The sequence below is a fragment of the Schistocerca serialis genome, chromosome 1 (assembly GCF_023864345.2).
Source record: "Schistocerca serialis cubense isolate TAMUIC-IGC-003099 chromosome 1, iqSchSeri2.2, whole genome shotgun sequence".
NCBI classification, from domain to species: domain Eukaryota; kingdom Metazoa; phylum Arthropoda; class Insecta; order Orthoptera; family Acrididae; genus Schistocerca; species Schistocerca serialis.
The window spans coordinates 495,995,833-496,010,149 of NC_064638.1; the positions used below are offsets into that span (position 1 = coordinate 495,995,833).

Below are 14,317 nucleotides of genomic sequence, written 5' to 3' on the forward strand. Positions count from 1 at the left end.
GCATTTACAGAACATTTTTTGGCGAGCATCTTCCTCTGAAGAGTCCACTGAAAAGGACAGAGTGTGAAACTCATTTCGTAGCAGAGTATTGACTGCATTAATCACATAATATGTCAGGTTGGACTTAGTACACTCCTGGCTGTCTTGCATGTGATATAAGCTGCATCAACTAGTAGTAGATGGGCTATCAATGTAAATGTGGGATTGTTGACACCATAACTAAATGACAATAAAAAACATTAGTATCAGGAAGCGGACATTTTCAATTAAGAAAGGAAGCATCTACTTTTGCCTGTTATTACTAGAAATTTACAGGTTTATTTTGTTACATGAGTTACGTAGACTATGCAATCGTAAGTATGGACAATGGTTTTCTTCAATGGTGCTTTTCACATTATATACATAGTACCTACAAATGCAGCGCAGTGGATGGTGAACGAATGCTGTACCGAGGTAGGTGTACATTAATTTGCAGCTTGCTTCCCTCAGTGCTAGCGAACTTTTTCACACTTCTTTACTGCAGGGGGACTTGGGGAAGAGAAAGGAGAGGTGCATATACAGAAAAAGGCTGGTGGGCACATTTGCAGAGAGTGGTTCATAATGAGGGTGAGGAGATGTGAATTGGGAGGAGGTAACAGTGCAGAGGGGGTGAAAACTGTTGGATGGAGGGTATGGGGACAGTAGGTTATTGTAGGGCGAGGCCAGGATAATTTCAGGAATGGAAAATGTGCTGTAACGATAACTTCTACCTGCGCACTTCAGAAAAGCTGTTGGTAGAGGGGAGGATACAGATGGAATGGGTTATGAAATAGTCTCTGAATCAAGTACGTATGTTCAGCTGCATGTTGTGTCATAGGGTGTTCCACTTGGCTCTTGGCCACAGTTTGGCAGTGGCCTTTCATCCTGGTGGACAGCTTGTTGGTAGTCATGCCAATATAGAAAGCTATGCAGTGATTGCAACAGAGCTGGTCTCTGACATGGTTGATTTAACTAGTAGCCTGATCTCTGATGGGGTGAGATTAGCCTGTGACAGAATTGGAGTAGGAAGTGCTGTGCGTGTGGATTCAGCAGGTCTTGCTCCTTCATCTTCTACATGAATATGAGCCCTGTGCCAAGGAGTTGAGAATGGGAGTGGCAAAGGGATGGACTAGAATGATGTGGAGGTTGTATGGGTAACCAAACACCACTTTAGGAGGAGTGAACAGGATCTTGAGTAAGATATGCCTCATTTAAGAGTACGATGATAAATAATCAAAGCACTGATGAAAGATTGGGTTCCACTGTTCCAGTCTGGGGTGGTGGTGGGTGATGAATGGAGTGCTTCTTTGTAACTGGTTCTTGTAGGTGCTGGGAGGCTTGGGCATGTATGGGGATATGACATGGGAAATCAGTTTGTGGACTAAATTTGGAGGACAGTTCCTGTTTTTGAATGCCTTTGTGAGACCTTCAGCATACTGGGCAAGGGAATTCTTGTCACTGCAGGTAGTTCTTGTCATTGCAGATACACTGTCCGGGTGGGTGGCCAGGTTCATACACAAACAGCAGTTGACCAGCGTTGCCTGGTGAAACGTTGTTGTGATGCCTCGTGTAAGGAGGAGAAATGCGTACCATCACGTTTCCAACTTTGATAAAGGTCAGATTGTAGCCTACCATGATTGCAGTTTATCGTATGGCGACATTGCTGCTCGTGTTGTTCAAGATCCAATGACTGTTAGCAGAATATGGAATCAGTGGGCTCAGGAGGATAATACGGAATTCCGTGCTGGATCCCAATGGCTTTGTATCTCTAGCAGTCGAGATGACAGGCATCTTATCTGCATGGCTGTAACGGATCGTGCAGCCATGTCTTGATCCCTGAGTCAACAGACAACAACCATCTGCAAGAACAGTTCGATGACATTCGCAACAGCATGGACTATCAGCTCGAAGATCATGGCTGCAGTTACCCTTGATGCTGCATCACAGACAGGAGCACCTGTGATGGTGTACTCAACAACGAACCTGAGTGCACGAATGGCAAAACGTCATTTTTTGGATGAATGCAGGTTCTGTTTACAGCATCATGATGGTCGCATCCGTGTTTGGTGACATCACTGTGAATGTACATTGGAAGTGTGTATTCGTCATCGCCATACTGACATGTCACCCGGCGTGATGGTATGGGGTGCCATTGGTTATACGTCTCGGTCACCTCTTGTTCGCATTGACAGCTCTTTGAACAGTGGACATTACATTTCAGATGTGTTACGACCCATGGCTCTACCCTTCATTCGATCCCTGCGAAACCCTACATTTCAGCAGGATAATGCACGATCGAATTTGCAGGTCCTGTACGAGCCTTTCTGGATACAGAAAATGTTCGAATGCTGCCCTGGCCAGCACATTCTCCAGATCAATTGAAAATGTCTGGTCAATGGTGGCCGAACAACTGGCTCATCACAGTATGCCAGTCGCTACTCTTGATGAAGTGTGGTATCATGTTGAAGCTGCATGGGCAACTGTACCTGTACACACCATCCAAGCCCTGTTTGACTCAAGGTCCAGGTGTATCAAGGCCGTTATTATGGCTAGAAGTGGTTGTTCTGGGTACTGATTCCTCAATATCTATGCACCCAAATTGCGTGAAAATGTAATCACATGTCAGTTCTAGTATAATATATTTGTCCAATGAATACCCGTTTATAATCTGCATTTCTTCTGGGTGTAGCAATTTTAATGGTCAGTACTGTAGTATAAATGTTTTGATTGTTGAAAACTTATGAGCTGTACTGTAATTGTGGCCACATGTTTCAGTATTGGCTCAGTGTTTGTATCTGTGTCTGTCTTGTGCCTGAAGAAAATAAAAGAAAAAGTTTGAAGCAAATCGAGCTGAATTCTTGGACAAAATGAATCCGGACCTGACAATTCTGCACCAAGAAGTGTAAAACTTCTATCTTTCTTTAACACTGCTAACTCTGTCACTAAATAACTTCTGGAATGTTGCAAAATCTTGCATACATTGTTGAAGGCATGGAACTTTAAATGTGACAGCACTAATCTTATACAGGAGGATAGGAGATTCACCAGAAGCATGAAGTGGTAACGCACTGTCTACTGAAAATTCACTTATCTTCAGCTGAAGAAAATAACGTGGTATCTCCTGAGAAGGACAACAAATGGTATGAGATTTTAACAATGTGAAAAAGTATGAAGTTCATCCAATAAGTGTTGTCAAGCGAGAAGAGATGCAATAAGTAGGTTGTAAAGTAGTAGGAAGTGGTGTAATAGAAATGACAAAAGGTGATGGTGGAATGTTTGTGAATGTGAATCTAATACTCTGTCTGGTTCACAAAACAGTAAAAGAAGAGATGGACAGGAAAACTAAGCAGGACCAGTGAGAGTTGGCAGTATAACTAATTTCTACATAAATCTCATAAGCTAAAGTCATAGGGAGATACTGAATGACGAAACATGAGAGAAAAATGCAGACAGATCTCATATGCCATATCCAAACTTGCCTTAACTCTTCCAACCACCATCATGAACCTCCACATTACACAGTTGCACCCTGGACTGTAGGATCTCTAGCATATCTTTCACTAGGGCTTGGCCACCTATCTTCATGATAAAAATAATGAACATCCATACCACCTCTCCCAAAACAGTATTCTGCTGCTCAACCAAAACTATCCCCAACTCCTTGTCACATGGATCATGTCCCTGAGGAAGATCAAGATGCAGGACATGAAGATATGTTAATTAGTTAGTTAATTACATATAAGTTCTGTGGATCATAACTGTAATATCTCACTATGATGAATTACCGGTAGGGCAATTACAAGAACACTTTTTCAGTGGAAAGTATGGCAACATGATGACCACACACACACACACTATCATACTACATATTCAGAAATTCTTGTATGAAATAGGTGTTGTCAAGCAAACATGATCACAGTTTTGTGCTTGGAAATAATTTTATTATCCATTAAGTTCCTTACAGCATTTAGTAGGTGGTCAAGGACTTCAATGGCTGAAAACCTCATTCCTTTCTGTGCCACACTAATGCTGAGTGATAGACGGTATGAGGATTGAACACTACCATTGAATTTAACACAAAGTAAAACAATTACCATACATAAGAAAGGAAATGCCAATGATTTTAAATTATAGGGCCTTGGCTTGTAAGTCTGCTTTAAAAACTCTTCTCAGTATTATTAAGTAGAGACTAAAAGCTAAGATTTACATACATTTAGGAGAAGACTGACTTGGATTTAGGAAAGGAAAAGGAACCAGGGAATCTATAATGGTACAGTACTGCAAATGATCTTAAGAAGTCCAAACAGAGAACAGGACAGAAAGGCGATGGCAAGGTTCCTACAATAAAAGCTCATATTTGTGCACACAGATTGTATACATCATTTAGTTTAATGGTACTCTTTCATACTTCCTAGTAGATGTGAACAGTATCTGTTTATTTATCTGCATTTAGAAGTGCTGTTTATTTTGTTTTAAGAATTTGCGTGTTTTTCGCTCATTTGAGTAACAGTCGGTCAACACTGTAGAGTAATTTCTCCTACTGTAACCACAAGTGTTGCTTAATTTTCTTCATTCCTGTAATCTTTGGGATCTGTTTATATTTTCTCAATTAGTCTGTGACTGACTGGCCAGTAAACAGAAGAAACAAGTCAAAAACTCAAAATAGTGTATTATATCATGGCATTAATTTGTGCAACAGATTACCAGTAGAAATAAAAGATGTAAATGATCCCCACACTTTTAGTCAAAGGCTAAAAGAATATTTACTAGATAATAGCTATTACACTACAGATGAATATTTGAAATAACTATAGACTAATGTTCATGAACATTGTACTGCATAACAAATTTAACTTGACATGATTAGAAAAGTAGAACTAAGTATAGGAGCTGTATATACTGTAAAGAATGTTTATTTTATAAGAAATATTGTACAAACATTTGACTACATCCATGAAACGTATATTGTTCTACAGATGAATAAATCAATTAGTCAATCAATCATGATTTCATACAAGGTGTGATCAAAAAGTAATGGGATTTTTTTTAATTTCTTGGGTTTTATACATCCAATTTTCAAATTCTTTTATCTTGTTGGTACACATGTTCCTGGTGTGCATTTGCATTTTCAGCTGTTTTGAATATTTAGTTTATTGTTGACAGCCTGAAATATTATAGTGTTTTCAAGTGCTCATTGAATTTTTACCTTTGAAGTAGATGGATCAAAAAATTTGCATCAATTTTTTCTTGAGAAGTGCAATAAAGTGCAGTATCAAATTTTTAGTGTTGACTGTAGCTTTTTTGGATAAAACAATCTGAAGAAAAGACCAGAAATGTGGCAAAATCACTCTTGGAAACTGCATCACGATAATGCTCCCACTCATATCTTAATGATTATTCATGATTTTTTGGCAAAAAACAAAACTTATGTTACCTCAGCAACCTTATTCACTGAACATGGCCCCCCGAAATCTCTTTCTATTCCTGAGGCTGAAGAGAACCATGAAAGGATTTTGTTTTGTCATCATGGATGAGATAAATGGAACTGCTGAAGGAGCTGAACATGATAATGAAAAATGAGTTCCAGAAGTGCTTCCAAGATTGGAAAAAGCACTGACACAAGCGTACTATATCTTAACAGGATTACTTTGAAGGGATAAAAGGTGATGTTGGTGAATAAATAAATATTCTTTAACAAAAACAAAAATTTTTGTATCATTTTTATCACATCTCATATGTTTCTCTTGAGCAAGGTAAAAAAGAGCAAAGTTCATTTTCAAGACATTCTCGTGTGAAAGCTAGTGAGAGTTATTACAGTATATTAAGAAGTGTGCTCAACCTTATATCAACACACATTTACTGAAAACATCTTGAATTAAGGATGCTGACTTCAAGATTACTTTTTCAGTTACTGAGTGAAGAGTTTCATGAGGGACAGTGCCTATGCCTTTTGATGCCTGGACTTCTCAGTGAGTAAAACAGTGTGTCCAAATAACATGAGGAGCCTATTTATGGATCAGAACTTGCATTCCATACTATGGCTTCCATCTGTACAAACACCTACACAATTTTCCAGATTAACATTGCTTCCTTGCATTAAAGAGCTTAGTGTTTCAAAGAGGTCTGTTGATTTTGTTCCAAGAGATATTTTGGTTCAGAAAAGATCTTCATGGAATTTGTTGTCATGTACAAAATATACATAAGACATTACAGGCACATCATTGTTGTTGTCTGTAGCTTCTTCCAAGTGAAGGCCATAGTCACCAATACCTTTGAGGTTTTCATACAATTGATCATTAACTTTGTCAGCCATATTGAATATCTGATGATCAATAGTATTGTCTAACAAAAGGCACACTTCCAGTTGTGTGACAGCTGACTCATCTACCTGCTACATGATAGCCAACTCTGTAATATGAAAGAATAGCTTTTGTAGCTTTTTTTTTCTTTTGCCTGTCTAATTTCTTTTAACTTGTGGGAAAAGTATTCTCACATTTTGTTAACTGAACTACTGTGATTTGACTCCAGATGCCATTTCATTTCATAAGAGGCATTTTTTTTCATGACAGTAAATTAAGAAGTATGCTCAGCCCTATATCAACACACATTTATTGGAAACATCTTGAATTAAGGATTGCTGACTTTATAATGAAGATTACTTCTGCAGTTACTGAATCAAGAACTTCATGAAGGGCAGTGCCTTAGAAGCAAATGACACAAGGTGATCATTCTTTACTTCAAACAGCAGTGCTTGTAAAACTGAAATTCAAGTAACTGTTGTCATACCTCTTGAATTCTTGTTTGTCCACATATTCTGAACTAAACAAAAAAAACTGAAGTATCATAATTAATCTTCAAAATGTCTGTTACTGAATAAAAACTAGTACAATTCAAATGCCAACTACTACACTGCCATAATAACAAGACTTACATGCTGCTGGCCCACTAGATATCACCACTAGTGCACATGTTTTTCCTTTATCAGAAAGCAAATAAACCAAATTATACTTTTATGAAACCACCACAATACCACTACAGAAAAACCATGGTGACTCTTGAAGCCACAATGCACAGTTTGAAAACTCCAGCCTTAAATGTAAATATCCAGGAGAAAGATCAAGTTTTATCAGTGGCATGGACTGCAGTAGCTACAACCAAATGGTTAAGATGGTGAGGGACAGAGAAGGACGACTGTATCAACAAGGCAATGCCTTTGGTATCTGATTATGGCACTGTTGTTTTCAAACTTTGGTTCAATATTGACAACAAACTTTTCTAATGGAGTAATGTACTGTACTGTAAGGCTGTTTTCCATTTGCTTAAAGAGTTGTCTACAAAATGTTCTAGACTGGACACCACATATTATCCTTATTACATACTTCTGTTCACAAACAGTTTTTTCTTCAGTTATGAGTTACCACAGAATATAATGCCATAGGAAGTAAACAAAAATAGGAAAACAGGCACAGTAAGTCAACTTTTTGACATCATCATCTTTAAAAGCTGATGTTATCCTTGATGCAAAAGTTGCAGAGCTGAAGAAGATTTTTAACTGACTTCTAGTTCAGCATCTTACCACAGTCATATCCTACTACAAATAAAGGTAGAAACCTGTGAAAGAAGTCATGTCATATGTTAGGTAAGCTGTAATTCTTTATGTCCATTTTTGTGAACATATTTACTTAGTAGCTGTCCACCTGAATGAATGAACACTGCCAAATTGCAGCCAAGAGAAAGTTGACTACCCAGTGCATGCTGTTGAGCACTATATGCTCAGCATCAATAGCTGCTCCAAAACCCATGCCATCTGGATTCTTAAACCCCTACCCTCTTCCAAATACCATCTTCTCTTAATTACATAAATGGGACATTGCTCTTACAACACATCCTTCGATCCCATAATTCTCCCATCCTGAGACTTCCAATCTCCAGTAGTGTCCATCTCACACACACTTCTACTTCTGTCTCCATGCCCCCCACTTCACATCTGCTCTTACTCTTCACAGTTTCCCTCTTTCTCTGTCCTATCTCCCACTCCATCTACCCTCCAATGCTCTACCAACTGACTCCTCTACTTCATTGTGTGCCACATGAAAATTCCCTTTCTTCTGCAGGGGGAGTTGACTGAGGTCATGCTACTATTCAGTTCCTTTGGTGCACCTCCTCCCAACCATCAGCCATCCTTCCCTCCTTATACCTGGCTCCTCTCATCTCTCACTCACTTTATCAGACACAACCCCTCCCCCCAAATTGATCTGTAACACTAAGGCAATGCAATATGACAAGACGATGTAGCTCTTTGTATGTGTGTGTGTGTGTGTGTGTGATTTTATTATTATTGCAGTTCCTAGAAATGGGGTGAGAACCTACAAATAAGGTCCCAGATATTGAAATCCATATCTAAGTGATAAGCAAAGATGGCAGAAAGTGTGATTCGTAGCAGTTTTCTTAAATTAGGAGATAATTAATTTGATTGTAGTTGTGGTAGATAAATAAAATCATTGTGGTTTTTACTATTTAATCTAAGAAAGTATTCTGTACCTCCTGGCTGAGAGTTGCCACATCTTGGTGCAGTGATGAAACTTGATTGTCAAGCCTCTCAACACTGGTTTTAGTTTGCTCAACTTCTCCTCTGAGCTCCAGGTTTAGTCCTTCCAGAGAACCTGATTTCTGGCTCAGGCTACTGATGAGGGGTGGTCTTTGCCTGTCCCTGAGCACAGCCACTCTCGATCTCATAGTACGAGTTGTCACTCCAGCATATTCCTCCACCCTGGAGAACAAATATTTGATTATAGTTTCAGCTAAAAGCTGAGCTACAACCTTTTTAAAAACATTGTTGTGATTATAAAACACTACAAATAAATCTAAAAAACTGCAGACTACATTAAAGCTTATTTCAGTACTGAAGACTATTTATAAGGAAGCAAAGAAAATAAAAAGAGAAAAGATGAGTCATCACTACAAACACAGCTGCACGCGCGCGCACACACACACACACACACACACACACACACACACACACACACACACACACACAGAGAGAGAGAGAGAGAGAGAGAGAGAGAGAGAGAGAGAGAGAGAGAGCCTCATGACATACTTTAGAGCTATACCACTCACAACCAACACTTTCACTGTGCCAAACTCCAAAGAGATTTTTCTATCAACCACTCATGACTACCACATCATAAAAGGTAAGGTATTTCAGATAATGGCTTCATTCCAGGGATAAATTTTTCACCCAGCTATATAACTCATCAGCAGTGTAACATATATGTAAATTGTACATCTGATAATAGAGCTCTTTGCCCAGAATGAGTCTCAGTCTGTGGCATAAACTCTGTTATTAAGAAATTATTTCATGCCGATCATACACAATTAACAGGAGAGCATCTGTCAACTTTGCCACAATACGATTGGAAGACAGCAAATCCTGAAGTTGTGACGAGTTATACACTTTGTATAGGCAAGCACAATCTGAAAAAACTTCACACACTGTACACATGAAACTCATTTATTTCAATGGAGCACAGCCATTTCAGTCTTCTTGGTCCTTATCAAGTACAGAATAAAGGATACTTACATTACAAAACCACCAAGTGTGTTATATGCAGTCAAATTTCTGAAAAATTGTCATTGCCAAATGAGTGAAATGCTTGTGAAACTGTTGCCAGTGTGCCACAACAGTATTGGATAATATATGAGCTGACATGTGGAATAATCAGGTCTACTGCCAGATGTTTGTGTCGCTGTGGCACAATATTTCGGCCACATAACTCGTTGCCTTCTTCAGGTGCTACCTGAGACTGCCATATTGTAGGATCTTGTCCAGTATTTATGCCCAGAGGGCGCTGGGTGCCGTCTGCACCCACCTGGCACTGCTTGTAATGTGTTGTCTCTTCCCCGGTGCTCCCTCGGACGTCCACGCCCGACTTGGTCGCCATCTGTGGCAGCTGTCTGAGGCCCGTCCTGGGACAATGCTAGGGAGTGTGAAGGACGACCTGGGGCTGCATAAACCAGGCATTTACAACATCCCGTGCCAGTGTGGAAAATCATACATTGGCCAGACAACCAGGACGGTGGACGTCAGGTGCAAAGAACACCAGAGGCACACCAGACTAGAACAGGCAACAAAATCTGCCATAGCGGAGCACTGTCTGGAGCTCGGTCACTCAATGGACTACAACAACACCTAAATTGTGACACAGACTCCAAGATTTTGGGACAGTGTCATAAAGGAGGCCATCAAGATCAAGGTCACAGACAACCTAATAAACCGAGACAGCGCTTACCAGCTCAGCTCAGCATGGAGTCCGGCTCTGAAGCTCATCAGGGCCCAATGAAAGGAACCAAGAAACTCCTCAAGAAGTAGTAACATCGCAGGAGCAGCGCCAGGTGGGTGCGGACCGCAACCACAACTCCCAATGCAGGACGGGCCTCTGACAGCTGCCACGACTGCAGATGATGGACGAACTGAGCATGGACAACCGTCGGAGCACCAGGGAAGTGCCAACACCTCAGGAGCAGTGCCAGGCAGGCACAGACCGCGAATGGAGTGCCCAACAAAGGACGGGCCTCAGAGAGCTGCCACAGATGGAGACCAAGTGGGGCGCGGGCATCCGAGGGAGCACCAGGGAGAGACAACACCTTACAAGCAGTGCCAGGCGGGCGTGGACCTCGAATGGAGCGCCCGACGCGAGAATGGCCTCAGACAGCTGCCACAACTGCAGATGGTGGACGAGGCGGGCGCAGACATCCATGGGAGCACCAGGGAGATGCCAACACCTTAGGAGCAGTGCCAAGTGATCACGGACCATGAACGGAATGCCAAACGCGGTTCCGGCCCCAGACAGCTGCCACGACCACAGATGGTGGACGAGCCGGGCGGCGGCATCCATGGGAGCACCAGGGATGGGCCAAAACCCCAGGAGCAGCACCAGGCAAGCACGGACTGCGAATGGAACGCCCAACACTGGACGGGCCTCAGACAGCTGCCACAGATGGTGACCAAGTCGGGCATGGATGTCCGAGGGAGCACCGGGCAAGAGACAACACATTACAAGCAGCGCCAGGTGGGTGCGGATGGCAGAGAGAGCACCCAGCACCCTCTGGGCATAAATACTGGACAAGATCCTCCAATATGGCAGTCTCAGGTAGCACCTGAAGAAGGCAATGAGTTACGTGGCCGAAATATTGTGCCAGAGCGACACAAACATCTGGCAGTAGACCCGATTATGCCACATGTCAAGATCTCCCTGGGAAAGCCTGAAGCCTGAAGAGTTACAATATATGAGCTGTTTGCTTAGACAAACGCGGGGTATCATGGAAATGGGAGGCAGACAAGTAAATTTCAGGGCTGGTATTATTGCAATTGTTGGGTGGGTTACACATTGCCGAGCTGCAACAGAACAACTTCAGTAAGAAATCTGTGTCCATTTCTAATCAACTGCAGGGCAAATATGTTTCTTCTAAGAGATGTACATCTGTTGCACTAGTGATAGTGGCCCCTCATGACATGTAGATTCAGAAAGTGATTCCTTTTTTGTCGCAAAAGAGGGTCAGTAGAACATTCCTGGCATTGTGTAAAATTTCTTTGGTCTGAGTGATGAGAAATGACATAATTCCCTACTCACTCTCTTCATTTCTAGTCTGTGGTCCAAATTTTGTTCAAATGGTTCAAATGGCTCTGAGCACTATGGGACTCAACTGCTGAGGTCATTAGTCCCCTAGAACTTAGAACTAGTTAAACCTAACTAACCTAAGGACATCACAAACACCCATGCCCGAGGCAGGATCGAACCTGCGACCGTAGCGGTCTTGCGGTTCCAGACTGCAGCGCCTTTAACCGCACGGCCACTTCGGCCGGCCCAAATTTTGTCCATGGTAGCAAATCTTGCATCTTTTTGTTCAAAGTAGGACAAAAGTATCTCATGCATGTCAAGATTGCTGTTTCAATGAAAAAGACAACAGTCAGGCACACATCTTGCTGATGTTTTGTGAACTTGGAGCACAACATGCAGAAGGGTGCTGAGTCATGGACACTGTTTAAAGATTCTGCAGTATCACTACATGATTTTGCCTCATGATGGCTCCAATGAATATGGTGTTACATTAAGACATGATGAGAACATGACTGACTCAGATAAGTAGCAGCAACCACAGATTTCACACCATTTGTTAACTTTTCAACTCCACTTGTAGGCTTGCTGCTATTGAAAAACATGAATCACTACATTAGACCTTCATCTGTGATGAAGATGTTTCACATTACCAACATGCAGATGCCAGACCACAGAACACTGTTTGTCCTTCATGCAAATTGTTAGTGGAACAGCCATCTTTACATTGCCCCTGTGCTGATGTTAGTGCATCTGCAGAATTCTGCCAGAAAGCAAACAGTAGGCACACCTTTACAAATATGCATACCAACTTACAGACTAGCAGCATCATTTTTCACTTTTTTTCATATGTTTATGTTGTTTTTCTATTATTTTACTGCTCTTACACGGCAGCAGGGATTCAAAATATGCAAAACCAGTCAGCAACCCCACTCACAATTAAAACACAATTAACAGCAGACTACTGCCTTCATCTGACATGACTACAAAGAATGCCATAAGCAGAAAGAAATATGACCAGTCTCACTAAAAAGTATTAATTTCTCTTGGAAAAGATTTTGCCTTGATATCTTCATACCAGGACCAGTTTATTTCATGTCATCAATCACAGTTAATTATTTTGGATTTATGTGCAATTCCAGAAAGCAGAAACATAATTATCTTTTAGCAGAATATGCAGTGGTTAGAAATTTTAAAATATTATGTGTATTATGGCTATGAGAAGACCAATTTGTTTCTTTGTGCTGATAACTGTATGGCACAAAAGAAGAACGACATCATTACATAAAAAACAACAATTTTTCCTGCCAGTCGGCCATACAAACTTCTGTTGACTGGGCCTTTGGCCTTACAAAATGAAAAAAACCATATGACATGTAGTTCTTGGGCTGATATTGCCAGAATGATTAAAAGCAATACCTCTGTATCACAGCTTAATGAATCTATCCCAGTAGGAAATGAAAGTGGCAGTCTATTAGCATATGTATATGACTGGCAAGACATGTTTAATTCCTGTAGCTGGAAGATAACATCTCTGATCACAGTCTTCAACCATTTTTTATGAAGGACATAACAGGAACAACAATGTGTCAACATAAACTGAATTGGGTAACTGTGTGTGTAAGGATACTTGAAGATAATAATCAGAAATTGAATCTGAGGCATGACTGAAGAAAGTCAAACAATGTTTGTTTGGGGATACTGAAGAGTACAGTACTGCATGGAAGAGACATATGATCGCTTATGCGCAGTGCCATACATCTCCTGAGGTGTAATGTATGTTTTATGGATTATGATGATTAATACCACATTAATATGATGTTTTTGTAAGTATAATAGAGTTGTGTAGTAATAATTAGTAATGCAACTTTGAAAATTCATGAAGAATTCCTTCTTAAGGCTACAGACATCTAGTTTTCGCAACACTGAAGATGATTTTAAGTACTGTTACATTAGACAACAAAAGAAAAATGTGATTTTTCCAACTTACATGCCTTCGGATTTTGTTGTTGGAAGTTCATATACCAAGTTCAGTGAAATGAAAATGATAAGCCAGAACATGTGCCACTGTAGGGGAAAATGAAGGTGTTGAGACTACCGACTAAGAATTGCTTTGGCAGGAGTATCACGTCTCCAGGCACAGGTAGTGATGTGTAGCAGCAGAATAAATGACATTCATAGTGAGTACATAACTACATAAGATCTTGCTGGCATTGTGGTGGAACTTTGCAGCATCAGACAAGTTTGTCCAACTGAAATTTGCTAGTATACAAAGAAGATGTTCGTAAACAACTGAATATCACTCACATAAATGCATGTAAAGACAAAGTGACTAAAACATCAGTGAAGAATGGAATGCCCAGGTCAATCCAACACAAATTAAAAGGATGAAAATCCAACATAAATGCAGAGGATGAAAATATTATTACAGCAACAGTCTCATCAGACAGATAAGTGGTACCAGTATTCATTTGATGACCTGTCTCAGAATCTCAGTAACACGAATAAAAATGAAAACACAATAATCCATGAATGTGTGAGGCTATATTCATTATGCCCCACTCTTACATAAATAATGTGCATGTAGTCATCTTTTATTACATTAATGCTTTAAATTATGACTATTTATATTTCTGTCACAAGTGCTTTATTGACTACCATCAGCAAGGGTAATATCAACCCAC

The 14,317-nt window shown here is 40.5% G+C and overlaps 1 protein-coding gene across 1 annotated transcript in view; it reads right to left on the reverse strand.

Moving 5' to 3' along the window:
* The window catches only part of LOC126473985 (potassium voltage-gated channel subfamily H member 8), a 493,833-nt gene that overhangs the window by 19,457 nt on the left and 460,059 nt on the right, over positions 1–14,317 (reverse strand). The window contains exon 13 of the mRNA XM_050101374.1: positions 8,560–8,788. Coding sequence (XP_049957331.1) covers positions 8,560–8,788 — 229 coding nt within the window. The remainder of the gene's footprint in view (positions 1–8,559; positions 8,789–14,317) is intronic.